The sequence below is a fragment of the Tenrec ecaudatus genome, chromosome 6 (assembly GCF_050624435.1).
Source record: "Tenrec ecaudatus isolate mTenEca1 chromosome 6, mTenEca1.hap1, whole genome shotgun sequence".
In the NCBI taxonomy this organism is placed as follows: Eukaryota; Metazoa; Chordata; class Mammalia; order Afrosoricida; family Tenrecidae; genus Tenrec; species Tenrec ecaudatus.
In genome coordinates, this window is record NC_134535.1 from 74,050,440 (window position 1) to 74,073,277 (window position 22,838).

At 47.0% G+C, this 22,838-nt stretch overlaps 2 protein-coding genes across 9 annotated transcripts in view; one reads left to right on the forward strand and one right to left on the reverse strand.

Annotated features, from left to right (window-relative positions):
- Window positions 1-1,697: 1,697 nt before the first annotated feature.
- Window positions 1,698-17,188, reverse strand: INHBC (inhibin subunit beta C). The gene is made up of 2 exons (XM_075552798.1): window positions 16,876-17,188; window positions 1,698-2,440 (listed from the first exon to the last, which is right to left on the reverse strand). The coding sequence occupies exons 1-2, from the start codon at window positions 17,186-17,188 to the stop codon at window positions 1,698-1,700; spliced, it is 1,056 nt and encodes a 351-aa protein (XP_075408913.1).
- A 4,821-nt stretch (window positions 17,189-22,009) lies between these two features.
- Window positions 22,010-22,838, forward strand: part of R3HDM2 (R3H domain containing 2) — a 156,964-nt gene continuing 156,135 nt past the window's right edge. For 6 of the 8 annotated variants that reach the window (XM_075551427.1, XM_075551414.1, XM_075551428.1 and 3 more), the window contains exon 1: window positions 22,010-22,240. The gene's annotated coding sequence lies outside the window, so the exon portion shown is untranslated. The remainder of the gene's footprint in view (window positions 22,241-22,838) is intronic. The other 2 variants (XM_075551415.1, XM_075551432.1) reach the window with 1 other exon arrangement.

Here is a 22,838-nt window from a genome sequence, read left to right on the forward strand (position 1 = left end):
AGGAAGGAGGTATGATTTGGGGGACCCGGGAGGCACTAGAAGGAAGGAGAGCAGGATGACGCCCGCAGATTGCATGCCACCCACAGCTCAGCCATGTGGCCCTCTGGCCCACGGAGGTCCCTTTCGGACTTTCTCCTTTGGGCTCCTCTTCTGGGGACCTTTTATCCTGGCTCAGAGAGGGTTTTGAGATAAGCAAACACAGACCGCACGTTCTCCAAAGGGCACATGGGCTTTGCGCAAACTCGGCCTTGGCTGCAGACAATATCGACCCCAGGGTTCAGGGCTGTCCAAGCCAGGGAGGAGACACTGGAGGAAGGAGGGCAAAGGTGAAAGAGAGCCGAGTCTCAGAGCACATGCCCCCTGACCTCATCTCAGGCCTTTCTCTTCTCCTCCCTTCCCCGTGCAAGTGCCCCTTGGTTAATTCCACTTTCCAGGCAGGAGTCTTGGCTGGAGGGTCAGATCGAAGCTCTGCCTCTGCCTCCCGCCAGGCACCGGCCCACGCGTTGTGGCCCTACTTGTGGAGGGGCCAGAGGTTTGTCTTATCACTTGGAGCAAGTGCTTAGGGAGGAGAGGAACAGCTAAAAACACCGTGTCTTATCAGCCACGAGAGAGTGGAGAGGGTCTAGGAACGAGGAGAGGCGGAGGCAGCGAGGAGGAGGAAGAAGCATGAAGTGTGAGGTGGGGAGATGCAATAGCTCAGCCTAGAGGCGAGCAAGTGGTCAGGGCAGGCGGGTGCTGTGTCACCTGGGTGTCAGGCAGGGTCCTGGCAGGAGACAGGGGACATGCTCAGCTGTTGATGTTTGCTTCATTAAGAGGACTTAGTGAAGGAACTATTTCCAGAGGGGTGATGAGAACCAACCAAGGATGTCGAAACACCCAGGGACAAGCAAGAGCGGAAAGCCGTTGTGACCCCTACCTCTGAAGGGGTGATAGCAGAACTTCTGCAGAGCTGGAGCCGTGGGAGAGGCAAGCCAGACAAGAGCCTCAGGACCACAGCCGCGGGCACCCAGAACTGTGATGCCTAGGCAGAGGGGGAAGGGAAGCAGGAACACCCTTACTTCTATCTCCCCTTACTCAAACACCAGGAAGCCAGAAGGCAAGGGAGCTCAGGTGATAGGTCTGGAGAGCCAGCTTTCAAGGGCATGAAACAGAGCAGAGGCGGGCCAAGAATGGTTGGAGGTATGCAGAGGGAGCATCCGTAGACCACCTGAAAAGAGGGGAGGGCTCAAGACACCTTGAGCAAGGAGAGGCTGGGTAAGCCGCACTTTGAAAAACAGTAATCTCATCTTCGGTGAGCCCCAGGAAGGGCCTCTCTGGAGATCCAGAAAACCCAGCTGGATCAAATTCATCCTTGAGCAGGGCAGAGTGGGCTATGGGGTTGGTTGATTGGGGAGGTCTCAGGCCATCTTTGTAGGAACCAGACAGCACTATTCAAGACTGGAAGTGCATCAGCATCCTTGGGGTGGGGGGGACACGTGGGCTTGATGGGTGGACTGTGCCCAGGAGAGAAGCTAGTGTACATGGAGATGCTATTCTTCTTAGATGAAGGTCGCCTTACATCGAAGGTGGGATCGTTTCCATGGGTTTCTCAGGAAGAGAGCATCTACCTTCTGGGGTCCCTCCTTCGTCTCCAGGAAAGGGATCTCTGTGAGGGCAGGTTTGTCCACCCTGTCCCGCCTGGGCGGTGCCAGCATAGACTAACTGCACCCACAGGCCTCTACCACCATGTCAGGTATGTCCGTCTTGACGATGTTACTGCCCCTGTCATAGTAGAGCAGAGACAGGGGGCGTCGGGCAGTGGGCACGCAGCACGAGCCCCCTCCAGCAGTGCCTGCGGCTGTGTTGGCCTTGAGCAGATTGAGCACTGCCGTGTGAAAGGAGGCAGCAATGCCAGGCATGCCTGCCACGTGCAGCGGGCACTGCCCGGTGCAGAAGTTCATCGCATAGCCCTCGGGCTGGATGATCCAGTCGTGCCAGCCAATCTCACGGAAATCCACAAAGAATTCTTGTCGACAACACATCCTGGACCCACCCTGGCAGTCGAGGCCCCGCCGCCGAACCCGGTGCTTGCCCCCAACTCTCACTCGGGCTGCCACGAAAGGCCTGTGGGCAGTTCCATCCAGAACAACCGATCCCTGAGCTGTCTGACCTTCAGGCACCAGTTCCAGGGTCAGGTGTCTCTGGCTGCAGGCAGCCTGGGCTTCAGGCCCCAAGAGAAGCTGGTACCAGCCAGTGGCATCCACCTCCAGCAGGTGTCGGGAAGCCAAAGTGAGGTTGGTGTTATGTAGACCTGGCACAAGGACTGTCACCTTCAAAGTTCCTGTGGCATTGGGAAGGAGCTGGACAAAGAATGTGAGGCTGGCCTGCTGGACCTCCATGACACCAGAAGTTCTATCAGAGAAGTGGAAATCAAGACGGGTCTGGTTCCTGTCGGAGAGGCCTGCGGACAGAAGAAGCCACAGTGATTCGGTGTGCCAGTTCCACCAGTCACTCTCTGTCCTCAGCACGTAGGGACTCTCTGTAGCACTTGACCTTTTTTTTTTTTTTTAATCTTTTCTCTTTGGACTTCCATGATACAACTTTCTTATGATTAATCTTTTTTTTTCCTTTTAACTCTACACTGAAGGCACCGCCTACTCACATGCATGGCCAGTCAACACAATCTTTTTTTGCTGATGATTCCAAAAGCTGCATGTCTAGACCAGAGTATTTTTGTATTTTTCACAGCTGGACACAACATATAGATTTGGGAGTTGCTAAGCTTCAGGTTTACGTTTCTGACTGCTTAATTTTGCCAGATGAATGTCCTGCAAGCACATTAAAATAAATTATTTTCCTTCCTTCCTAATATACCTGTCTTGCTATCTGAACTGGTGGCTTCCTTACCATACACACACCTCCTCCTTAGTATAGTGTTTGAATCTCCATGCCTTTCTTTCCATCCCCAAGACTACTGATTTCATTACCTCATCACTCTTCACCTGCCTATTGAAATTGCCGAATTGGAATCTTCTTCACATCACTGAGCTTGTTCTCGTTAACATCACCAACACTAACGTGGCCAAATCCCGTGGTTCCATCTCTTTAGCTCCATCTTACATGACCCTTCGGCCGTGTTTGACACAGTGAACCCTGTCTCCTTCTTGAGAGAGTTCCTTCTCTTGACTTTTGGGATACTGGCTTCCCATTGGTCTTGGCTGACAGCTCCTCTTCCACTGACTGACCTCTGAATGTGGAAGTCAAACCTTTTCTCTAGCGATGCTCTCCCTCAGAGGAATCTCATCAACTCCATGACTTCCAGTTCTGTCGGTATGCGGGTGACTCCCAAATAGATCTCTTTGACTCTAGCCTCTCCCCAAGCCCCAGATTTGTATATTCAGCTGCCTATTTGATATCCCATTTGGAAATCCATGACACCTTGTCAGCATCCCCAGGTGCCCAAATATCGGCTGCACCTCCTGAGTCTGCTGGCTCTTTAATTCAGCTCCTCTTAGTTAAGTGAGCCGATCTTTCAGTCTCCAAATTCCAGAATCCTGAAGAGGATTCTGATTGGCCGAACTATTTATTCTTTTCTTGCTAGGTCACTAAACACTCAACCGTTAGAACCCCTTAAGTTACTCTGGTTATAACATAACCAGCCGGAGCTGTGGTGGACGGTGACCCTTACCACACCTGAGCCTTTGTCATCTTGCAAGCCAACCATCGTGGTGTAAAGAAACCTGGACTTGACTACAGAGTGAAGAGGTCCTGATGAGAGGAAAAGACTCTGGAGAGTGGGTGACCTCTGCCTGATGTTCGCTCCCTATCCGAGCTCCCAACTGAAAGCAGTTGCAGTTAGCTGTACCATAGGGAGCCGAAGAGCTTTCCAGATGCCCAATCAAATTACAAGATGACGAGAAAGAACACAGGTGATATTTAAAGTGCCTCTGCTTTAGAGTGGTTTGTTATTGATCAACACAACTGCAAACCCACCTCCATCAGTTAAGTCCAACACACATGACCTGCATCCAAATGAAACTCATTGCTGTGGAGTCAAGGCTGACTTCTAGCGACCTGGACTACAACTGTTCACGGGAAAACAAAGCCCAACCTTTCTCCCTCGGCACAGCTGGTGGTTTCAAATGCTAACCGTGCAGATGACAGCCCAACCCGTGACCGTGACCACTCCCACTCCGCCAACAGGGCTCTGCGGGAACAGTACAGGACTGACTAAAACGGTTCCACTGGGCTTCCAAAGCTGTCAGTCGTGATGTCCACCACTTGTCTGTCAGTTTGCCACACTGGGGTGGCTGTGTGTTGCTGTGTTGCTGGAAGCTATGTCACTGGTGTTTCAAATGCCAGCAGGGTCACACACAGTGAACAGTTTCCACTTCGGGGAAAGAAGCCGCGGGCAACTTTATGGGAAACTTCAATTAACTGTCAAATACTGAAAGCCTAAACAAAGGAAACAGCACATTATCAGAGGACGGACCTTTCCGGTTGGAGTGCACTGCAAATCCGCCTGAAAAAGAGCTGATTTCTTAGCGGGGAGGCCACCATGGTGACCTGAGTTGGGTCAACCTATGGGGGTGGAGCCTTCCAGATCTTCGCTTGCTGACGGGGCACAACCCAAGGTCAAGAGAAACAGCTGCAAAATCTAATGATTGCCACTTGGCACGTGCGAAGTATGACTAGGAAAATTGGGAGTGGTCAAAAATGAAATGGAACACAAGAAAATTGAAACCTTAATCATCGGGAGTGAAATGGACTGGTGTTGGCCATTTGAATCAGAAAACCACATGATTTACTGTGCCTACTAGGTTGAGAAGAACAATCGAAAGGAATGGCATTCGTGATCTGAAAGGATCTTGCTATGCACATCATGAAATATAATGCTATCTTTGATCAAACTGTATCTGTCTGCCTTCAAGTAAATTCAATCAATACAACTAGAATTCAACTTTGTGCACCAGCCACAAATGCTAGTGATGAAGAAATTGAAGAATTCTGCCAACTGCTTCCACTGGAATGGATGGATCAAGCGTGCAGTCATTGGTCATTCTTGGCGATTGGATTGCAAAAGTTGGAAACAAAGAAGAAAGAACAATAGTTAGGAAAAAATGAACCCGGCGATCGAAATGAATCTGGTGGTGGATCACATGATAGAATTTTGCAAAACTAACGACCTGTTCATAGCAAATACTTTTTTTCAACAACACAAAAGGTGACTACACACATGGAGTTCCCCAGATGAAATACACAGAAATAGAATTAGCTGTCTCTGTGGGAAGATACAAAGAAGAAGCTCAATATCAGCAGTTAAAACCAGACCAACTGCCCACTGCAGAACAGACCATCCGTTGCTCCTCAATAAGTTCAGGATAAAGCTGAAGAAATGAAAACCAGTTCACAAGAGTCAAAATAGGTCCTTGAGCCTGTCCCACCTGAAGGTCAAGAACAGATCTGATGCAGTGAACACTAAGGACAGAAGACCCGATGAGCTGTGGGAGGACACCGAGAACATGAATCATGAAGGAAGCAAAAGGTCAGGAAAAAGACAGGAAAGCTATATATGAACTGTGAAAAGAATTGTATGAGCCCCAATAAATTGTTAAAATTAAAAAAAAAAAAAGAAAAAGACAGGAAAGCAAGAAAAGATCAGCGTGGATATCAGAAGAGACTCTTAAACGTGCTCTTACAGAGCAGCTACAGCGAACGGAAGAAAGGATGAATCCAAGGAGCTGAAGAGAAAATTTCAAAGGGCAGCTTAAGAAGACAAAGCCGACAATTTTAACGAAATGTGCAAGGACCTAGAATTAGAAAAACAAAAGGGAAGGACACGTTGGGCATGTATGAAATGGAAAGACCTCAAGAGAAGAGGCAAGTCTCACGTTGCAATTATGAAAGACTCTCGGCAAAATATTGACGATGCAGGAAGCATCAAGAGAAGATGGAAAGAACACAGAGTCGCTGCACCAGAAAGAACCAGTCGACAGTCCACTGCTTCAGGAGGGAGCATATGAGCAAGAGCCAAGGTTGCTGAAGGAAGAAGTTCAAGTGGCACTGAAAGCATTAGCCAAAACAAGGCTCTAAGAATTGACTTCAGTCCATTAGCAAGCCTGCTGCTGGAAGACACTCAGCTTCACTAGCTTCATGGGAAACCCTCTGTGTCATGAGTTGGCTCTTGGTTCTGCTGCTGCTCCTGCCCCACTCTTGCCACTCTGCTCCTTCTCTGGTGTCACAGGTTCATGGCCCTGGATTACAGAAGTCCAGTGTACAGAGATCTTGAGATATAAAGGACATACTCCAGATTACTAGCTCTTCTTTCCTGGTTGAAATGAAATCTCCACCTTCTTCTTTCTTCTGAGATGGCTTTTTTTTTTTTGAGATGGCTTATTTTATACCCATCCGGGAGGAAAAACTTATCAATCCCCATATTAGAGATCCAACTTAAAAAAATCATTTTATTGAGGGCTTATCACAATCCATCCATACATCCATTGTGTCAAGCACATTTGTACATTTGTTGCCATCGTCATTCTCAAAACATTTGCTTTCTACTTGAACCTGTGGTATCAGCCCCTCACTTTCCCCCTCCCTCCCCTCCCTCATGAACCCTTGATAATTTATAAATTATTATTATTTTTCCACGACTTACACTGCTTGATGTCTCCCTTCACCCACTTTTCTGTTGTCTGTTCCCCTGGGTGGGGTTATATGGAGATCATTGTGATTAGTTCCCCCTTTGTCCCCCATCTTCCCCTTACCCTCCTGGTATCGCTACTCTCATTACTGGTCCTGAGGGGTTTATCTGTCCTGCATTCCCTGTGTTTCCAGCTCTTATCTGTACCCATGTACGTGCTCTGGTTTAGCTGGATTTGTAAGGTAGAATTGGGGTTAAAATAGTGGTGGTGGGGAGGAAGCATTAAAGAACTAGAGGAAAATTATATGTTTCATCAGTGCTATAGTGCACACTGACTGGTTCGTCTCCTCCCCGCGACCCTTCTGTAAGGGGATGTCCAGTTGCCTACAGATGGGCTTTGGGTCTTCGCTCCACACTCCCCCTCATTCACAATGATATGATTTTTTGTTCTTTGATGCCTGATCCCTGATCCCTTTGACACCTCGTGATCACACAGGCTGGTGTGCTTCTTCCATGTGGTCTTTGTGGCTTCTCAGCTAGATGGTCGCTTGTTTATCTTCAAGTCTTTAAGATCCCAGATGCTCTATCTTTTATTATTTTTTTGATGCTGTATCTTTTGATAGCTGGGCACCATGAGCTTTCTTCACCACATTTGCTTATACACCCATTTGTCTTCAGCGATCGTGTTGGGGAGGTGATCATCATGGATGCCAGTTTAACAGAACAAAGTGTTCTTGCATTGAGAGAGTGCTTGAGTGGAGGTCCAATGTCCATCTGCTACCTTAATACTAAACCTATAAATGTATGCACATAGATTTATTTCCCCACTGTCATATATAAATATATTTACATATGTACATGCCTGTATTTAGACCTCTATAAATGCCCTTTACCTCCTAGTTTCTTCCTCTATTTCCTTTTACGTTCCTCTCATTCCACTATCATGTTCAGCCTTCATTTGAGTTTCAGTAATTCGTCTAGGTTACATTGCCCTTGATCAAGCCCTACAAGCCTCCTACACCCTCCTTGCCATTGATTTTTGATCACTTGTCGTTCTCTTGTCCCTTGGTTTGTTAACACCCACTTCCTTTCCCCTTCCTCTGCCTCTCCCATGTCCCCCCCAACTGTTGGTCCTGTTGTTTTCTCCTCCAGCTTGTTTATCCCACCTATCTTATCTAGATATACCTGTAGAGATAATAATATGCACACAAAAAAACCAAGACAGAGCAAAACAAACCAACAAAAGAAAACAACAACAACAAAACAAAGTCAAAAAAAAGAAAAGTCTGTAAATAGTTCAAGGTCTGTTTTTTGACCTTTAGCAGTGTTTTCCAGTTGAGTCTGATGGGGTGCCACACCCTGGCCCCAAAGGCATTTTTGCTATTCCCTGGGGACGTCATTGCTCTGTTCCCCTTGCTGTTCTGTTGCACACCCTTAGAATTTCGCCTCAGTGTGGTGGGATCAGACCAGGCGCAATTCCTGCACTATGTCTCCAGTGTTGTTCCCCGTAGCACTATGGGTCAATGAAGGATGTCGTGTCTCCTGGTGGCTGGTCCTATGGTCCTCTCTGCTTTGGCTGCTCTGAGAGGGAAAATCATCCTCAATGCTTGATGGGCCAGGATGTGTTCCACTCTCTCTTTCTCCCCCTTCATTTGCGCCCATATGCTCTGATTAGATATGTCCCTCTCCCTGAGCTGTAGCTTCAGTGCTGTCCTCTGGAGAGTTCCAACTTTTTAGAATAATAATTAACTATTAACAATCACTCACCACTGAATCATATAATCCTCAGAATTTTCCCTCACCTTGTCTTACACAGACCCATCAGAAAAGAGGAAATATCTCCAATCTGCATGGTCCTACTCAGTTGTGTGGTGGGTGTTACAAAGACAATGGCTAGAAAAGGTATATAAATTAATTCACAACACTACATTCTTTATATATGGTGGGTTTCAAAAAGTTCATGAAATTGTGTATTATGTAAAAACGTATATGGCTTTCAATTATTTTTACACCCAAATAAACGTGTACTAACTTAGAACATGTCTGAATAGGATTTAGTTTGAAGCATTTAGAAGGATAAGAAATTAATTTGAAAACAGCCTTATCAGAACAACATGAATTCTGCTAAAATGATGCAAACACCAAATTTATGGTGACGCATACATCGGAGAATGGTGAAATCATTGCTGTTTTATAAAACATTTATGGGGACAGTGACCCCAAGCAATCCGCCATTTACCAATAGATCATTCTTTTTCAGAGGGGAGAATATGATGCTGACAATGAAGCCATCAGTAGCAAGCCATTCCATGCCAACTGGCAATGAAAAAATTAATCTTGTTCATGTCCTCATTGAAGAAGACTGATGATAACAGAAGAAGTGGCCAACACCATAAATATCTCAATGGGTTCAGCATACATAATTATGACTGAAAAATTAAAGTTAGGCAAACTTTCAGCTTGATGGTCCCCAAACTATGATCGACTGCAGACAAGAGGAAAGGTTTCCAAGGAAATGCTAAACACGTGGGATCAAGGTCCTGGAACATTTCCCGGAAAAATTTTAACAGAAGGTAAACACAGCTTTATTGGTACAATCTTGAAGACAGAGCACAAAGCAATGGCTGGCATGAAGTAGAAGGGGCCCGGTCAAAGCAAAGCCGTCGGGCAAGGCATTTTGCTCTGACCTTCTGGAGGGCTGAAGAATGTTTCGAAAACCCCAACCCACTGCCATTGAGTCAATTATGACTCATAGTGATGCTATAAGGCAGAGTAGAATTGCCCCTATGGGTTTTTAAGGCATTAAATCTTTGTAGGAACAAACAGCTTCATCTTTCTCTAGAGCAGCGTTCTCAACCTCTTGGTCACGACCCCTTTGGGGGTTGAATGACCCTTTCACAGGGGTCGCTTAAGATCATCAGAAAACACCAATTTCCGATGGCTCTTAGGAACAGAGACTCTGCTCCTCTATCCGTCTCCAGGCGGGTCCACCCATGTGCAGATACACCAACTTATGAGTACCCAGTGGGAAGACTGTGATCCATGCCACACCATGCTTCAAGACAAAATTTCATTTATTTGTCATTAGAAATAATTATTTCACGATATATAATTACATATTGTTTTGTGATTAATCACTATGCTTTAATCATGTTCAACTTGTAACAATGAAAATACTTCCTGCATATCAGATATTTACGTGAGGATGCATAATAGTAACAAAATTACAGTTATGAAGTAGCCACGAAAATAACTTTATGGTTGGGGGTCACCACCACCTGAGGAACTGTGTGAAAGGCTGGCGGCATTCGGAAGGTTGAGAGCCCTGCTCTAGCGGAACAATTAGTGGCTCGGTGTGTAGCTCACTCTGCCACCAGGGCTCCTCTAAAGAATGATAGTAGGATTGGTTTACTGGGTTAAAAAAACTTAGAATCATAATCGCATAGGACAACTCAGTCAGTTGGTACAAGATAGTTCATACGGATAAAATTCTACATCCTAGATTGGTGAATAGTAGCTGGGGACGTAAAGCTTGTAAGTGGCCATTGAAGATACAACTATTGCTGTCTATCTGTCCGGAGCAAGAAAGAATGAGGGGAACCAAAGGCTCAAAGCAGAAAGTAGTCCACAGGACCATGTGGACAGAAAATTTAGATGGTGTCTGGCTTGGAGTTTTGGTAGCTTGGTGGTTTATGAGTTGCCCTGTTAACCCCAGGGTCAATAGTTCAAATCCACCGGCCGCTCTGGGATGGAGGAAGATACGGCCTTCTGTGCCTGTAAAGATATCAGAAACCCAGAGGGCGAGTTTATTCTGCTCTAAAGAATCACCATGAATTGGAATCAACTTATGTCAGTGATGTTGGTTTAGTTCCCAACCACTGGCTGTTCTGACCAGGGACATCATAGAAGGTCCTAGGGAGAATGAGAAAAAAAGAAAAGAAACGTGTAGAGCAAAATTCCAGTTTCTAAAAGAGGTCAGACTTACTGGACTCGTGGGACTGTCACCCTAAGATACCTTTTGAACTTGGAAATGCAGACACGCCTAAAGGCCACCTTTCATTCGAATAATAAATGGCTTAATCAATAGACAGTATCTCCATGAAGAGTGTATTCCCTTAAACCATCAAGTGTATGGAACAGTCAGTGTCTATCCAAACGCAAAGGCAAAGAAGGATAGGGAAGTGAGATAAATGGAAACAGAACAAACAGAATGGAACTCATTTGGATGTTGACACATTGTGAAATTTGTACTAGTGACATGGAACAATTTATGCCAAAAAAAAAAGTTTAATGGAAACTCCTAATGTGCTGTGTTAAGTTTCACCTAACACACACACACACACACACACACACACACACACACACACAGAGTACCATGTAAAGGGAAGAAAATAAATAAGTAAATAAGTCAGTTGCTGTCCTTATGTCATTAAGAAAGTGCATTGACTTTGGGACAGGATAAAGGGCAGTGAGAAAATTGCTTCTGGAAGCTTGAGACAGGGAACTGTGTTATATATTGGTCATTGTTGGCCATTGCCTGGGGTAACCTGGAAGATAGAAAAGATATCTCATGAAATGGTGAATTTAGTTGAGGATATTTCCAGGCAGAGAGCTGGAGGTGCTAATTGGTTTATTTTAGCTGCCTATGATAAAACATTTTAGGAGAGAGATGAACTAAAAAAGGAACGGTTCAATTTTCAAGCAGAATTTAGAAAAAAATGTTTCTATCCTTGGACTTGCTAGATGGAAATAGAAACCTTTTTCATCGCCTGCCTTTCCACCTGGCAAAAGGTTTACAAAGAAAGAAAATGGCCTTAGGGCAAACATCACATCCAAAGCCCTGCCCATAAAATAACTTCAGAGGGAAGAAGGAAACAAACACAGGGTCAGCTTCTCTAAGTTCCAAAATGTAAAGTGATACTTCTAGGCCCTCTCAACTGGATAAGGGGTTTTAAAGGCTCTAAGTGTTATACCCCCATACTGTAATTTATGGCTGGAAGTAGAACTGTATCTGTCTTGAGAGGACGGGGTGCCTTTTGTCTAATAACCACAAGGCCAGCGGTTCCAAACTGTCCACTGCTTCTCGGCTGGCAGAAAAGGCTTTCTACTCCTGTGAAGCGTTCCGGTCTCAGGCACTCACAAGGCAGTTCTACCCTGAATTAGAGTTTGATAATTTTATGAAGTCCGTAATAGACGGTCCATAGAGAATTGGTAATAGTGAAAGTATTAGAGGGCAGGGGCAGTTCAGAATGAAAAGGAATCTCTAGACTCCCAATTTCTTTGGGCTGGAAGCAGGCTGAGAAAACGACTCAGCCGAAAGCAGAGGCCGTTTTTTTTGAGATTGAAGGACATCTCAGACGACAGAGCCAGGAGTGAGAGGGTGGGCCCAGAAGCCAAGGAAGCAGCGGGAGAATCCATCAGTGAGCAGAACCAGGCTTTCACCAAGAGAATTTTCAAATTTTAGATTTGGGCCAGACTGAGACAGATATTTAGCTGGATACCAGAATTTCTGTGTCTCCCACTTCTCCGCCCACCCCACCCCCTAATTTGAACAGAGTGTCTATAATGGTTATCTGGTCTCTTTCTCAACATTGTATGCTAAATGTGTGGGAGGAAGATAAATGGTATTTTTAGGTCACAGGCAGTGGTGCGCTAGTAAATGTTTAACACCTGGTCGCGGGAAAGGAGAGAAGAAGGGGAAAAGAGTTCTGATGTGCAGTGTCTGCCAATTTGTGTAGTGTAAATATTGCCCCCATTTCAAGCTACCAATATGATGTCACCACATGAGGAGCTTGGAAGAGATTTGCATGATTGGTTCTCAGCAGCTGGCATGAGCACCACTGAGTGCCCCTGCCTCTGAAGAAATGTACCCTCAAACACATGAACACATGCACCTAATTCAGAGAAGGTGCCAAGTCTGATCCTGATGTCACAATGAGCTATTTGGGAGGCTTGCCAGCACGCGACAATTGTATTTCAAATGTGGGAGAGATTATTACTGTTGGTGTTATGTTGTCCTTAGAGGCTTTCATGTCGGTCCCTACGGAGAGTGAGTGAGTGGCCCTGTGCACAACAATTGGAAACACTGCGGGCCCTGCACCGTCCTCACAGTGTTGCTCTGTTATATTACTATGTTTGAGCCCATTGTTACAGCTACTGTATCAGCTCACCTAGCTATGGGTCTTCTTCCTTTTTTAAATTTTTTGCGGACCTCTGCTCTACCCAAGTATGATATGCTTTGCAAGAGTTGGATCATTCCTGATAACATGTGCAAAGAATTGAGATGAAGTTTCTCCATCTTCTCTTCTAAGGAGCATTCTCCAAGACAGAGATTATTAAAAAACCAAACCCACGGCTATCGAGTCAGTTCTGGATCTTTCTGGGAACAGACAGCCTCATCTTTCTTCCAAGGAGCTGCCCGTGGGTTTGAAACATCAACCTTGCAGTTAGCAATCCAGTGCTTACCTGACAGCTTCCCTGGTGCTCCCTTATTTATTAAAAGGAGCCCAGATGGCGCTGTCGGGTAAGCCTTGACTGACAACTGCAAGGTTGGTCTTTTAGACCCACCAGTAGTTCCATGAGACAGAGATGAGGCTGTCTGCCCCCAGAAAAATTTACAGCCTCGGAAACCCTATATGGGATCGTATGAGTCGGCATCAAATGGTTTGGGTTATTAATTGGTTAGTAATGCTTAATTATTAAAGAGCAGTCGGTCCTAGACAGTGACATTAATAGCTTCCAAAGAACAGTATCTTCTGATCTTCACAGCTTTGTGTAGTTCTCTCCCACCTTGGGCTTCAGCTTGGGCACGTGACTTTCTTTGTCAGTGGACTATGAGCTGGTAAATGCAAGCAGAAAGAAGCTTGTTCATTTATACCTCGAGACTTATGTTCTTGGAAGCCACACCCCACTTTAAAGAAGCATGGGTTAACTACGGAAGGACAGGCCAAATGGAGAGAGGCCCTGGAGCATGAACACCCCCCTCTGAGATGTTCCAGTTCCAGCTGCAGTCTCAGGGGAAGGCACAGCCGCAGGAATTCACTTAGTGGCCCACCTGGACCAGTCCAGTTACACCAAGCCAAACCACCAAGCAATGGTTAAACAATCAATCCTTGATGTTTCATGTCACTGCTCTTTGGGGATGGTTTGTTACTGAGCAACAGATAATGAAAGACAAAAACTGTGGGCAGTCACAGCCTCTCAGGAGGCTGGACAGACATATTGATTGACACTTTTAGGATGCTTCTTCCAGACAGAAACCTAATATAGTTGAACTGACCCTGGCAAAACGAGAGGCATGGGGTCCTTAATTCATAACTTCCAGAGTTCCCAGCACCCCTGGCCCTGCGGCTTCCACGCTTCCTTATTCTAGCTTCCTCAGAGCCTTGGGCTCTCTCTCTCTTCATATCTCCAGCAAGAATAATTCTCAGATCTTTCGTTCACACTGTGGTGTAGTTAATAGCTTAAATTGGAACGGAAAACTTCCAGCTAAAATATTTAAATGTAAAAGGTGGAATCCAGGCATCAGTCATTCTCACCTCCAAACTTCCTTTTAAACTTCATCTCAGATCAGTCCCCCTCTGGCCTGAATGTGGTATTTATTCATTAGCAAATATGTGGGAAATATATACAAGACTTTCAAGTCAGGAGAATGGTGTTTGTATCCTGCCACTTGCCAGCTGGATGAGCCTGACCATGTAAACTCTCTTCGCTGAGCCTCAGTTTCTACACTCATAAGAACATAAGTCTTCCAAGAACATAAGTCTCGAGGTGTAAATGAACAATAGTCAAATGTCGCTTCTGGGGAGGTTGTGCTAAATGAGATGAGGCAGGTACACACACACACACACACACACACACACACAAGCAGCAACCATCATTATCATCACAAAGTGCCAGGATGGGGCTAAGAACCAGGGATAGCTGAGAAGCAACAAAGCCCGAAGCAACACACCAGCCTGTGTGATCATGAGGTGCCGAAGGGATCAGTTATCAGGCATCAAAGAACAAAAATCTTATCATTGTGTGCTCATCTCTATGACACAATCACTGAAGACAAATGTGGTGCATAAGCAAATGTGGCAAAGAAAGCTGATGGTGGCCGGCTATCAAAAGATATAGCGTCTGGGGTCTTAAAGGCTTGAAGGTAAACATACGACCATCTAGCTCAGAAGCAACAAACCCCACATGGAAGAAGCACACCAGCCTCTGCGAGGTGTCGAAGGGATCAGGTATCAGGCATCATCAGAACAAAAAAATCTTACCATAGTGCATGAGGGGGGTAGTGCGGAGTGGAGACCCAAAGCCCACTTATAGGCCACTGGACATCCCCTTACAGAAGGGTTTCGGGGAGGAGATGAACCAGTCATGGTGCGATGTAGCAACGATGAAAAATACAACTTTCCTCTAGTTCCTAAATGCTTCCTCCCACCCACTATCATGATCCCAATTCTACCTTGCAAGTCTGGCTAGACAAGAGGATGTATACTGGTACAGATGGGAACTGGAAACAGGGAATCCAGGGCGGATGATCCCTTCAGGACCAGTGGTGTGAGTGGTGATACTGGGAACATAGAGAGAGGGTGGGCTGGAAAGGGGAAACCGATCACAAGGATCTACATGTGACCTCCTCCCTGGGGGAAAGACAACAGAAAAGTGGGTGAAGGGAGACGGTGGATAGGTCAAGATATGACAAAATAATAATTTATAAATTATCAAAAGTTCATGAGGGAGGGGGAAAATGAGGAGCTGATGCCAAGGGTTTAAGTGGAGAGCAAATGTTTTGAGAATGATGAGGGCAATGACTGTACAGATGTGCTTTACACAATTGATGTATGTATGGATTGTGATAAGAGTTGTATGAAAAAAAAAAGAGTTGTATGAGCCCCTAATAAAAACTATTAAAACAAAAAAAGAACCAGGCTAGAAAGGTCAAAGAAACTGAGAGTTTCAGTGTTCAAGCGAATCATGGTTCATCTGTCCATTGTATCTTCTCCATCTCAAGCTGTTTTTCAACTCCACATGCAGTCTGCTCCTTCACACCTGGGCTAGTTAGGTTTTAGGTTAACTTGGCTGGCCCAGGATTCTCAGTAGTGTGGCAGTCGAGGCCTCCCCCAGAATATAATTGTTGATGTGTGCCTGCGGCTGGCTGTGATGCTACAGGGCAGAGCCAACTGCTCTACTGGGCTTCCGACGCTGTAATCTTTATCTCCTTCCAAGAGGCTGGTGGGTTCCAGTCGCTGATCTTTTGGTTAGCAGCCAGACATGCACCTATTGTGACTCCAGGGCTCCTAAACATGCACATGTTAGCTGTTCCTGCCACACGGTAGCCTCTGCTAACACAGGAGGAAGAGAAGGCCATTTCTGACCTCAGGGGGTTGACATTCTGTCAGAAGGCAGATTTCCCAAAACTCGGCAACAGACAATTCTGCACCTGCAGGTGGTTTCGGGTGGGGGCCATTAGTAGAGGGAGCACCCACCTCAGCTCACGATGGCCTTTCCGGATGGGAGTGCTAGCTGTTGAGGGAGAGGGAGTAGGTGCTGACCAGGGAAAGGGCCCGGGAATGGGAAAGCTCTCCCAGGCCACGAAAGAACTTGCAAAAAACTTAGAGCCCCCAAAGGCCGGGGTTTGTTCTGTTTCTAAACTCCTGTCTTTGAATTCTTCATTTTTCTCTTTAGTTGCTCACTAAACTCGCCAATTGCTCATACTTCCGTCAAAGTAACACCCCCCTCACCCCATCTACTTTCTACCCACCTATCCGAGTCTGACCCTCTCTAATATGGTGACCTGAGGTATCAAAGCCAGAGGGGAGGGGGTAGGGTAGAGAGGAACTGAAAGATCAATGTTTGACCTTTCCATCTTTTATCCAGATTAGGCATCTGTGGAGTGGGGTGACCTCAGATCGGGGAAGGACTGGACCTTGAGGCTAGAGAATGGGCAGTTTCTTCAGCTGTCAGCCCCTGGGTGCAGGGCCCAGGAAGTGGATGGGCCCCACCAACCTCAGGAAGCTTATGGAGTCTGCAGAGAGAGAGGAGCCAGAGAAGAGGCGGCAGGCCTTCTCAAAAGAATGAAACCATTACCAACATACCAGTTGCTCATTCGCCTGAACTGCCAGCCAGAACCTGTGAAGTGGGTGCCCGGGATTAGGAGGGGAGAGGCTGTGGAAAGTTGGGAGCTGGATTGGTGAGGAAATTTTCCTTTCCTTCAGAGCTGAGGTCAGGTTTGGGGGACGATCTATAGACCTGGAACCCACCTGTCTCAGCAAAGCTGATGATCTCATATTCCTGGGCCCCGTTAGCCTCGGGGAGCACCCCCTGTGGGCGCCTCTGGAGGCTCTGCAGTGCCGTCCTCAGAGCAGCCTTGGACACGTGCCGGCTTAGTGTTGGTCGCTGGTTGAGGTGCAGCTTGTCCAAGATGCTCCTCTTAGCAAAGTCCAGCAGCAGCTCCCGTTGGCTCTCCAGGCCCAAGGTAGGGCCCCCACATGCTGGACACTGACTGCCAGCTCTGGGAGTGGTCACTGTGGTCAGAGCCAGGAACAAGAAGGCCAGGAGCAATGAGGAGGTCATTGCTGGGGGAAGCCCTTCTCGAGCAATAGCCCCAGGAAAGAGCTGTGAGCCTGGGGTTCAGGGGCTCAGCAGCTGTAGGGCCTAAGCTGCCAGGGACTCTGGAAGGGGTATCTGTCCAGCTGGCATGACTGTATTGCAGGGGATAGGGCAGCCAAACATCTGATTTGGGAAATGAAGCCAGTCCCAGGTAGAAGCTGGCAGCAGCTGCCAATGCAAAATCGGGGAAAGTACAGAGTGGGGGATGAAAGAGGAGGTTGTTTTGTTTGGGGAAAGAAATGTCCCTTGGCCAATTCAGACAGTTGCTACCCATGTGAGCTGTCAGGCCCGAGGACAAAGGTTATAGCTGCAATTCTTCCTCAGATTATCTGTAGCTCAGGAAGCTGGGGTGGGGGAGGGGGAGGCTTTGAGATTGAGTATTAAAAGATGATCTTTCTAGAGCAGCCTGTGAGTCGTGACCCCTTTGGGGGGTTGAACAATCCTTTCACAGGGGTTGCCTGATTCATTGCAGTAGCAAAATTACAGTTATGAAGTAACAACAAAAATAATTTTGTGGTTGGGGTCACCACAACATGAGGACCTATTCAAAGGTCATGGTATGATCTAGAGTATCATAAACAAATACAATCCTGGTGCACACCTGTCCTGATTATAAGTCATGCCGTACCCCCTTGTTCTGTTGGAAAGATTAGCTCTTGGTCTATGTACCTGGTCCTCACAAGCACAGTGAAGTGTTCTGGAGTTTCCATCCTTCTCCATGCTTTCCATTATATGAGCCACACAGTCGGATCTTGGTGTCATCAATAAAACACAGGTAGACATCTTTCTGATATTCTCCGGTTTCAGCCAAGATCTATCTGACCTCAGCAAAAATATCTCTCATCTCACCTCCTCTTCTGAATCTGGGTTGAACTTCTGAAAGTTTTCTGTGGATATACTGTTGTAACCATTTTAAAAATTATCATTAGGAAAATTTTGATTATGTGTGATATGAATGATATTGTTTGATAATTTTCCTATTCTGTTGGCTCGCCCTTCTTTGGAATGGGCACAAATATCCTCTCTACTAGTCAGCTGGTAGTGGCTGCCTTCCAAATTTCCTGGCATAGATGAGTGGCGCTTTATTAAAACATCTCGATAGGCTGTGTCATCCATTCTTAGAGCCTTGTTTTTCACCAGTGCTTTCCGTGCAGTTTGGACTTCTTCAGCAGCATTGGTTTTCCGACATTTGTTTCATCTTCTAAAATGATTGAATGTTGACCAGCTGGTGTTGGTGACTGAATCCCTACTATCTTCTTTTGATGATTCCTAAATCAGACATCATTTTGTCCAACGAGTCCTTTGATATTACAACTCAAGGCTTGAAGTTTTTCTTCAGTTCTACTAGCTTGAGAAATGCCAAGAAAGTGAACTATATAAAGAAGAATGTGGCGTCAGGATTGGAGGAAGGCATATTAGCAACCCGTTATATGCAGATGATACAATCTTGCTTTGATGACAGCAAAGAGGACTTGAACCTCTTAATGATGACTACAAAGACTACAGCCTTCAGTGCGGATTACATCTGGACACAAAGAAAACAAAGACCTTCACCGTTGACCCAATAAACAACATCACGATAAAGAGAGAAACTATTGAGATGATCAAGAGTTTCAATTTGCTTGAATCCACAGTCAATGCCCATGGAAGCATCAGTCAGGAATCAAATGACATAGTGCACCCGGAAAGTCTGCGACAAAAGCTCTCTCTAAAGCAGTGTTTCTCAACCTGTGGGTCGCTGACCCCTTTGGCGGTGTCAAATGACCCTTTCACAGGGGTCGCCCTACTCATAACAGTAGCAAAATTACAGTTATGAAGTAGCAACAAAAATAATTTTATGATTGGGGGTCACCAGAACATGAGGAACTGTATGAAAGGGTCCTGCCATTAGGAAGGTTGAGAAACCACTTCTTCTAAAGGGTTAAAAAGCAAAATTGTCACCTTGTAGACTAAGGTGCACATGACCCAAACCATGGTATTTTCAATCGCCTTATATGCATATGAAAGCTGGGCAATGATAAGACTGAAAAATAATTGATGTCTTTGAATTATGGTGTTGGCAAAGAATATGAAAGTATAGCTAAAAGAAGAAACACATCGGTGTTGGAAGAAGGACAGCCGAGTGCTCCTCAGAAGCTTGGATGGTGAGACTTCCTCTCACTCACGTACTACTGTGAACATGTCAGGTGGGACCAGTCCCTGGAGAAGGACATCATGCTTGGTGAAGGAAAGAAAGAGCAAAAAAGAAGAAGACCCTGCTTAGGGAAGGAAAAAAGAACCTAGATTCAAATATAGTTTCTAGACGCACAATCGTTAAGTGGGGAAAAGGCGAACCATCTGAAGGCAGGAGACCATGAGCAAGAGACTGTGACATGGAGAACAGGGGAAATTGTTGGTTGGTTGCGGCAGGCAGGACTGCAGAAGCAGGACAAGGACTGTGATTGGGAGAGCACCCTATTGCAGATTAGAAAAGTTTACAATATTGCTTCAGGGCCCTCTCGCCAAGGCAGGCAGGATATGACTCAGGACTATGTGACCCTAGTACCCCCATTTCCATAAGGGGAGGCTGCCACAGGGGAGGCTGCTCCTCCCTGGGCTGGCTAGGGGAGTAGTGGTAATCCACTTTCAAACACTCTGCTTGAGGCAAAGCTTTTTACTTTGCTGGTGAATAGTCAGCAATAATCCAATGGAGGCTGGACCTTTTTGGAGACTCAAAAGAGATTTAGGGCCCCATTCATAGGCTTCAGCAAACTTCTGGGAGGTGGATTGACACGTGGTTGCAATAATGGGCTCAAACTAAACAATAATTCTGAGATGGCTCAGGGCCTGGCAGGGTTTCGCTGTTGCACACATGGTCCACACACAGCACCTACCGACAGCAGCAGCTTCATTGCAGTGCACTTGTTTCCCCTTATTTATTAGAAGGAATTGCTTCATTTTGTGTTTCCATAGCACATAGAACACTTGTTGTTGTGCGGTGTCACTGAAGCCAGTTCTGACTCCTATTGACCAGAAGGAAAACACTGCCCGGTCCCGCACCATTCTTACCATCGTCCCTGTCTGAGCCCACTGTTGCAGCCACTGTGTCCATCCGTTTTATCCAGGGCTTCCTCTTTTTCTCTGCCCCTTCACTTTGTGAAGTATGATGTCCTTCTCTAGGGACTGGTCTCCTCCTGATAACATGCCCCAAGTACATGCGATGAAGTCTTGCCATCCTTGCTTCTAAGGAGCATTCTGATTGCTCTTCTTCCAAGACAGATCTATGTGTTCTTTTGGCAGTCTATGGTACTTTTGCTATTCTTCGCCAACATCATGGTTGCTTTTTCTTTGGTTTTCCTTACTCAATGGCCAACTTTTACATGCATATGAGCCAATTAAAAATACCATGGCTTGGGTCAGGTGTACCTTAGTCCTCAGAAAAACATCCTTGCTTTTCAACACTTTAAAGAGGTCTTGTACAACATACTTGCCTAATGCAATGCATTGTTTGATCTCTGGACTGCTGCCTCCATGAGAATTGATTGTGGATCCAAGTAAGATGCAATCCTCAACAACTTCAATTATATGAAGAAGAATGCAGTAGATATCAGGATTGGAGGAAGACTTACTAACCCTTGATAGGCAGAGGGTTGAATGCTTAGTATGGCATTAATATTGTACTATAATTATTTGTGTTTTTTTTCTGACAGCAATTCCTGTCACCTAATAAATATTAAATGGTTGAATTCTATTAATGCAAGAGTACATTGTTTCTTTGAACAGATGGTCCAAATACACATAATCAATAGCTAAACTGATTCTGCATAAAATGGACAGAATGAGGAAGATTAGAAATTTAAGTTAATGATTAAAAATCTGTATCTTATTGAGTGCACGGTGGCGTGAATATGATTTTAGTAGGCTGGACAGAGTTCCTTCCAGGTCAGTTTTTGTCATTTGTAGCGTGAACATTTACCTGCAGCAGTTTCTTTATCCATTTATACAACAAATATTTATTGAGTATATGCTGTTTTGGTGCTGGTTACTGTGCTAAGTGAAAGGTTGCTTTGAAGGTGCTCCAAAAATTGAAATTATAGTTCTTAATACTAGTATTATGCTTAAAGCTGGTTGTATCTGACAGTCTTGATGAACTATGCAGGGCCAAGGGTTCAAACCCACCAGCCACCACACAGGAGAAAGTCGAGGCCACAAGCTCCGGTAAAGATTTACAGCTTGGGAAACCTACAGAAGGTCACTATTGGGTTGGTATTGACTTGATGGTAGTGGGTAATGATGCCAAAAGGAATCCTCTGGGAGCAGTGGTTAAAGTGCGCGCCCAGCAGCTGCTCCGTGGGTGAAAGATGCGGCAGTTGGCTTCCACAAAGTTTTACAGCTTTGGGAGTCCTATGGGACAGTTCTCAGTCTTTTATAGGGTGCATGTGGGTTGACTTGATGGCAGTGGCTTGGTTCAGTTCTAGGGGATCCCAGTGGGTCTGGATAGGTGGCTGGCCATCCGGTTTCCAAGGTAACGGGAAGGTGGACCGGGAGGGAGGGATGGAGGGAGCGTGCACACGTGAAGGCCGGGTGGGTGGGTGGGTGGAGGAGGATGTGTGCGCGGGGGTGTGAGAGGGGCGAGTAGATGGGGGCGGTGTTTACCGAGCCGAGCAGGGCACGCCGGAAGCAGGGGCAGCAGCGCGCACGACGCGGTGACGACTACGCCGGACGTGGTGACGTAGCGCGCAGGCCGCAGCAGGGGGCGGACTCGGGGCCTTTCTTCCCCTTCTGATTTCCCCTCCCCCCTTTTCTCCCTTTCCGGGTTTGCGTCCCCCCTTTTTCTCCCCCTCTCCCCCGGGCCCCTCTCCCCCTCCCCACCCCGGTCCCCCTGCATCCCCGCCCTGGCCCGGGGGGACCCCCGCCGAGGAGAGCCCGCCCCCGGCAGCGCGCCGCCGCCGGCCGTCGGGGCCCAGCCGCAGGCGAGCGGCCGAGGGCCCAGGCGGCGGGCGGAGACGGCGCTCGCCCCGCTCGGGCCCGCGTGAGGTGAGCCACCTCGCGGCCGTGGGGAGGGGGCGTGGCGGCCCTGCAGGCGGGTGGGCGGGCTGCGGCCCCTGGGCCGGGGTCGCCGGGCCGGTGCTGCCCGCGAGGTGGGTCGGGACCCGAATGGGCTGGGCAGGACAGCGCCGAGGCCGAAGACACCCCGGTGGGCGCGGGGGGCGCAGGCGAGGACCTGGGCCGGGGGACCGCGGCCTGTGGCCACCTGTGGCCTGTGCGGCGGCACCCCAAACTGTTGCGCCCTTGTAGTGCCGGGAGGGGACTTGCTCCGTGCGTCTCTGCGGGCGCAGTGTCCCCCCTCGCAGCCCTGGCCCCTCGGGAAGGAGAGGTGCTGGGGTGTTCCAGAACCCGCCGGCGTCTGAGCTTATGACGGACTCGCCGATTGGAGTGGGCACGCACAGGGAGAGGCTTTTGGACTTGAAAAGTTGGGCCTCCGTTAGGTCGTAACTCACTCCCCAGCCCTTGAAAACGCTTTGATTTTGACTCCCCGTCGCGCCAGCCACATTTCTCTAACATTTTCAGCCATTATAAACGCCCCGGGATCTTTCTTCCCTCCAAGTAAATTTGTTCTTGGATAATAACGAAA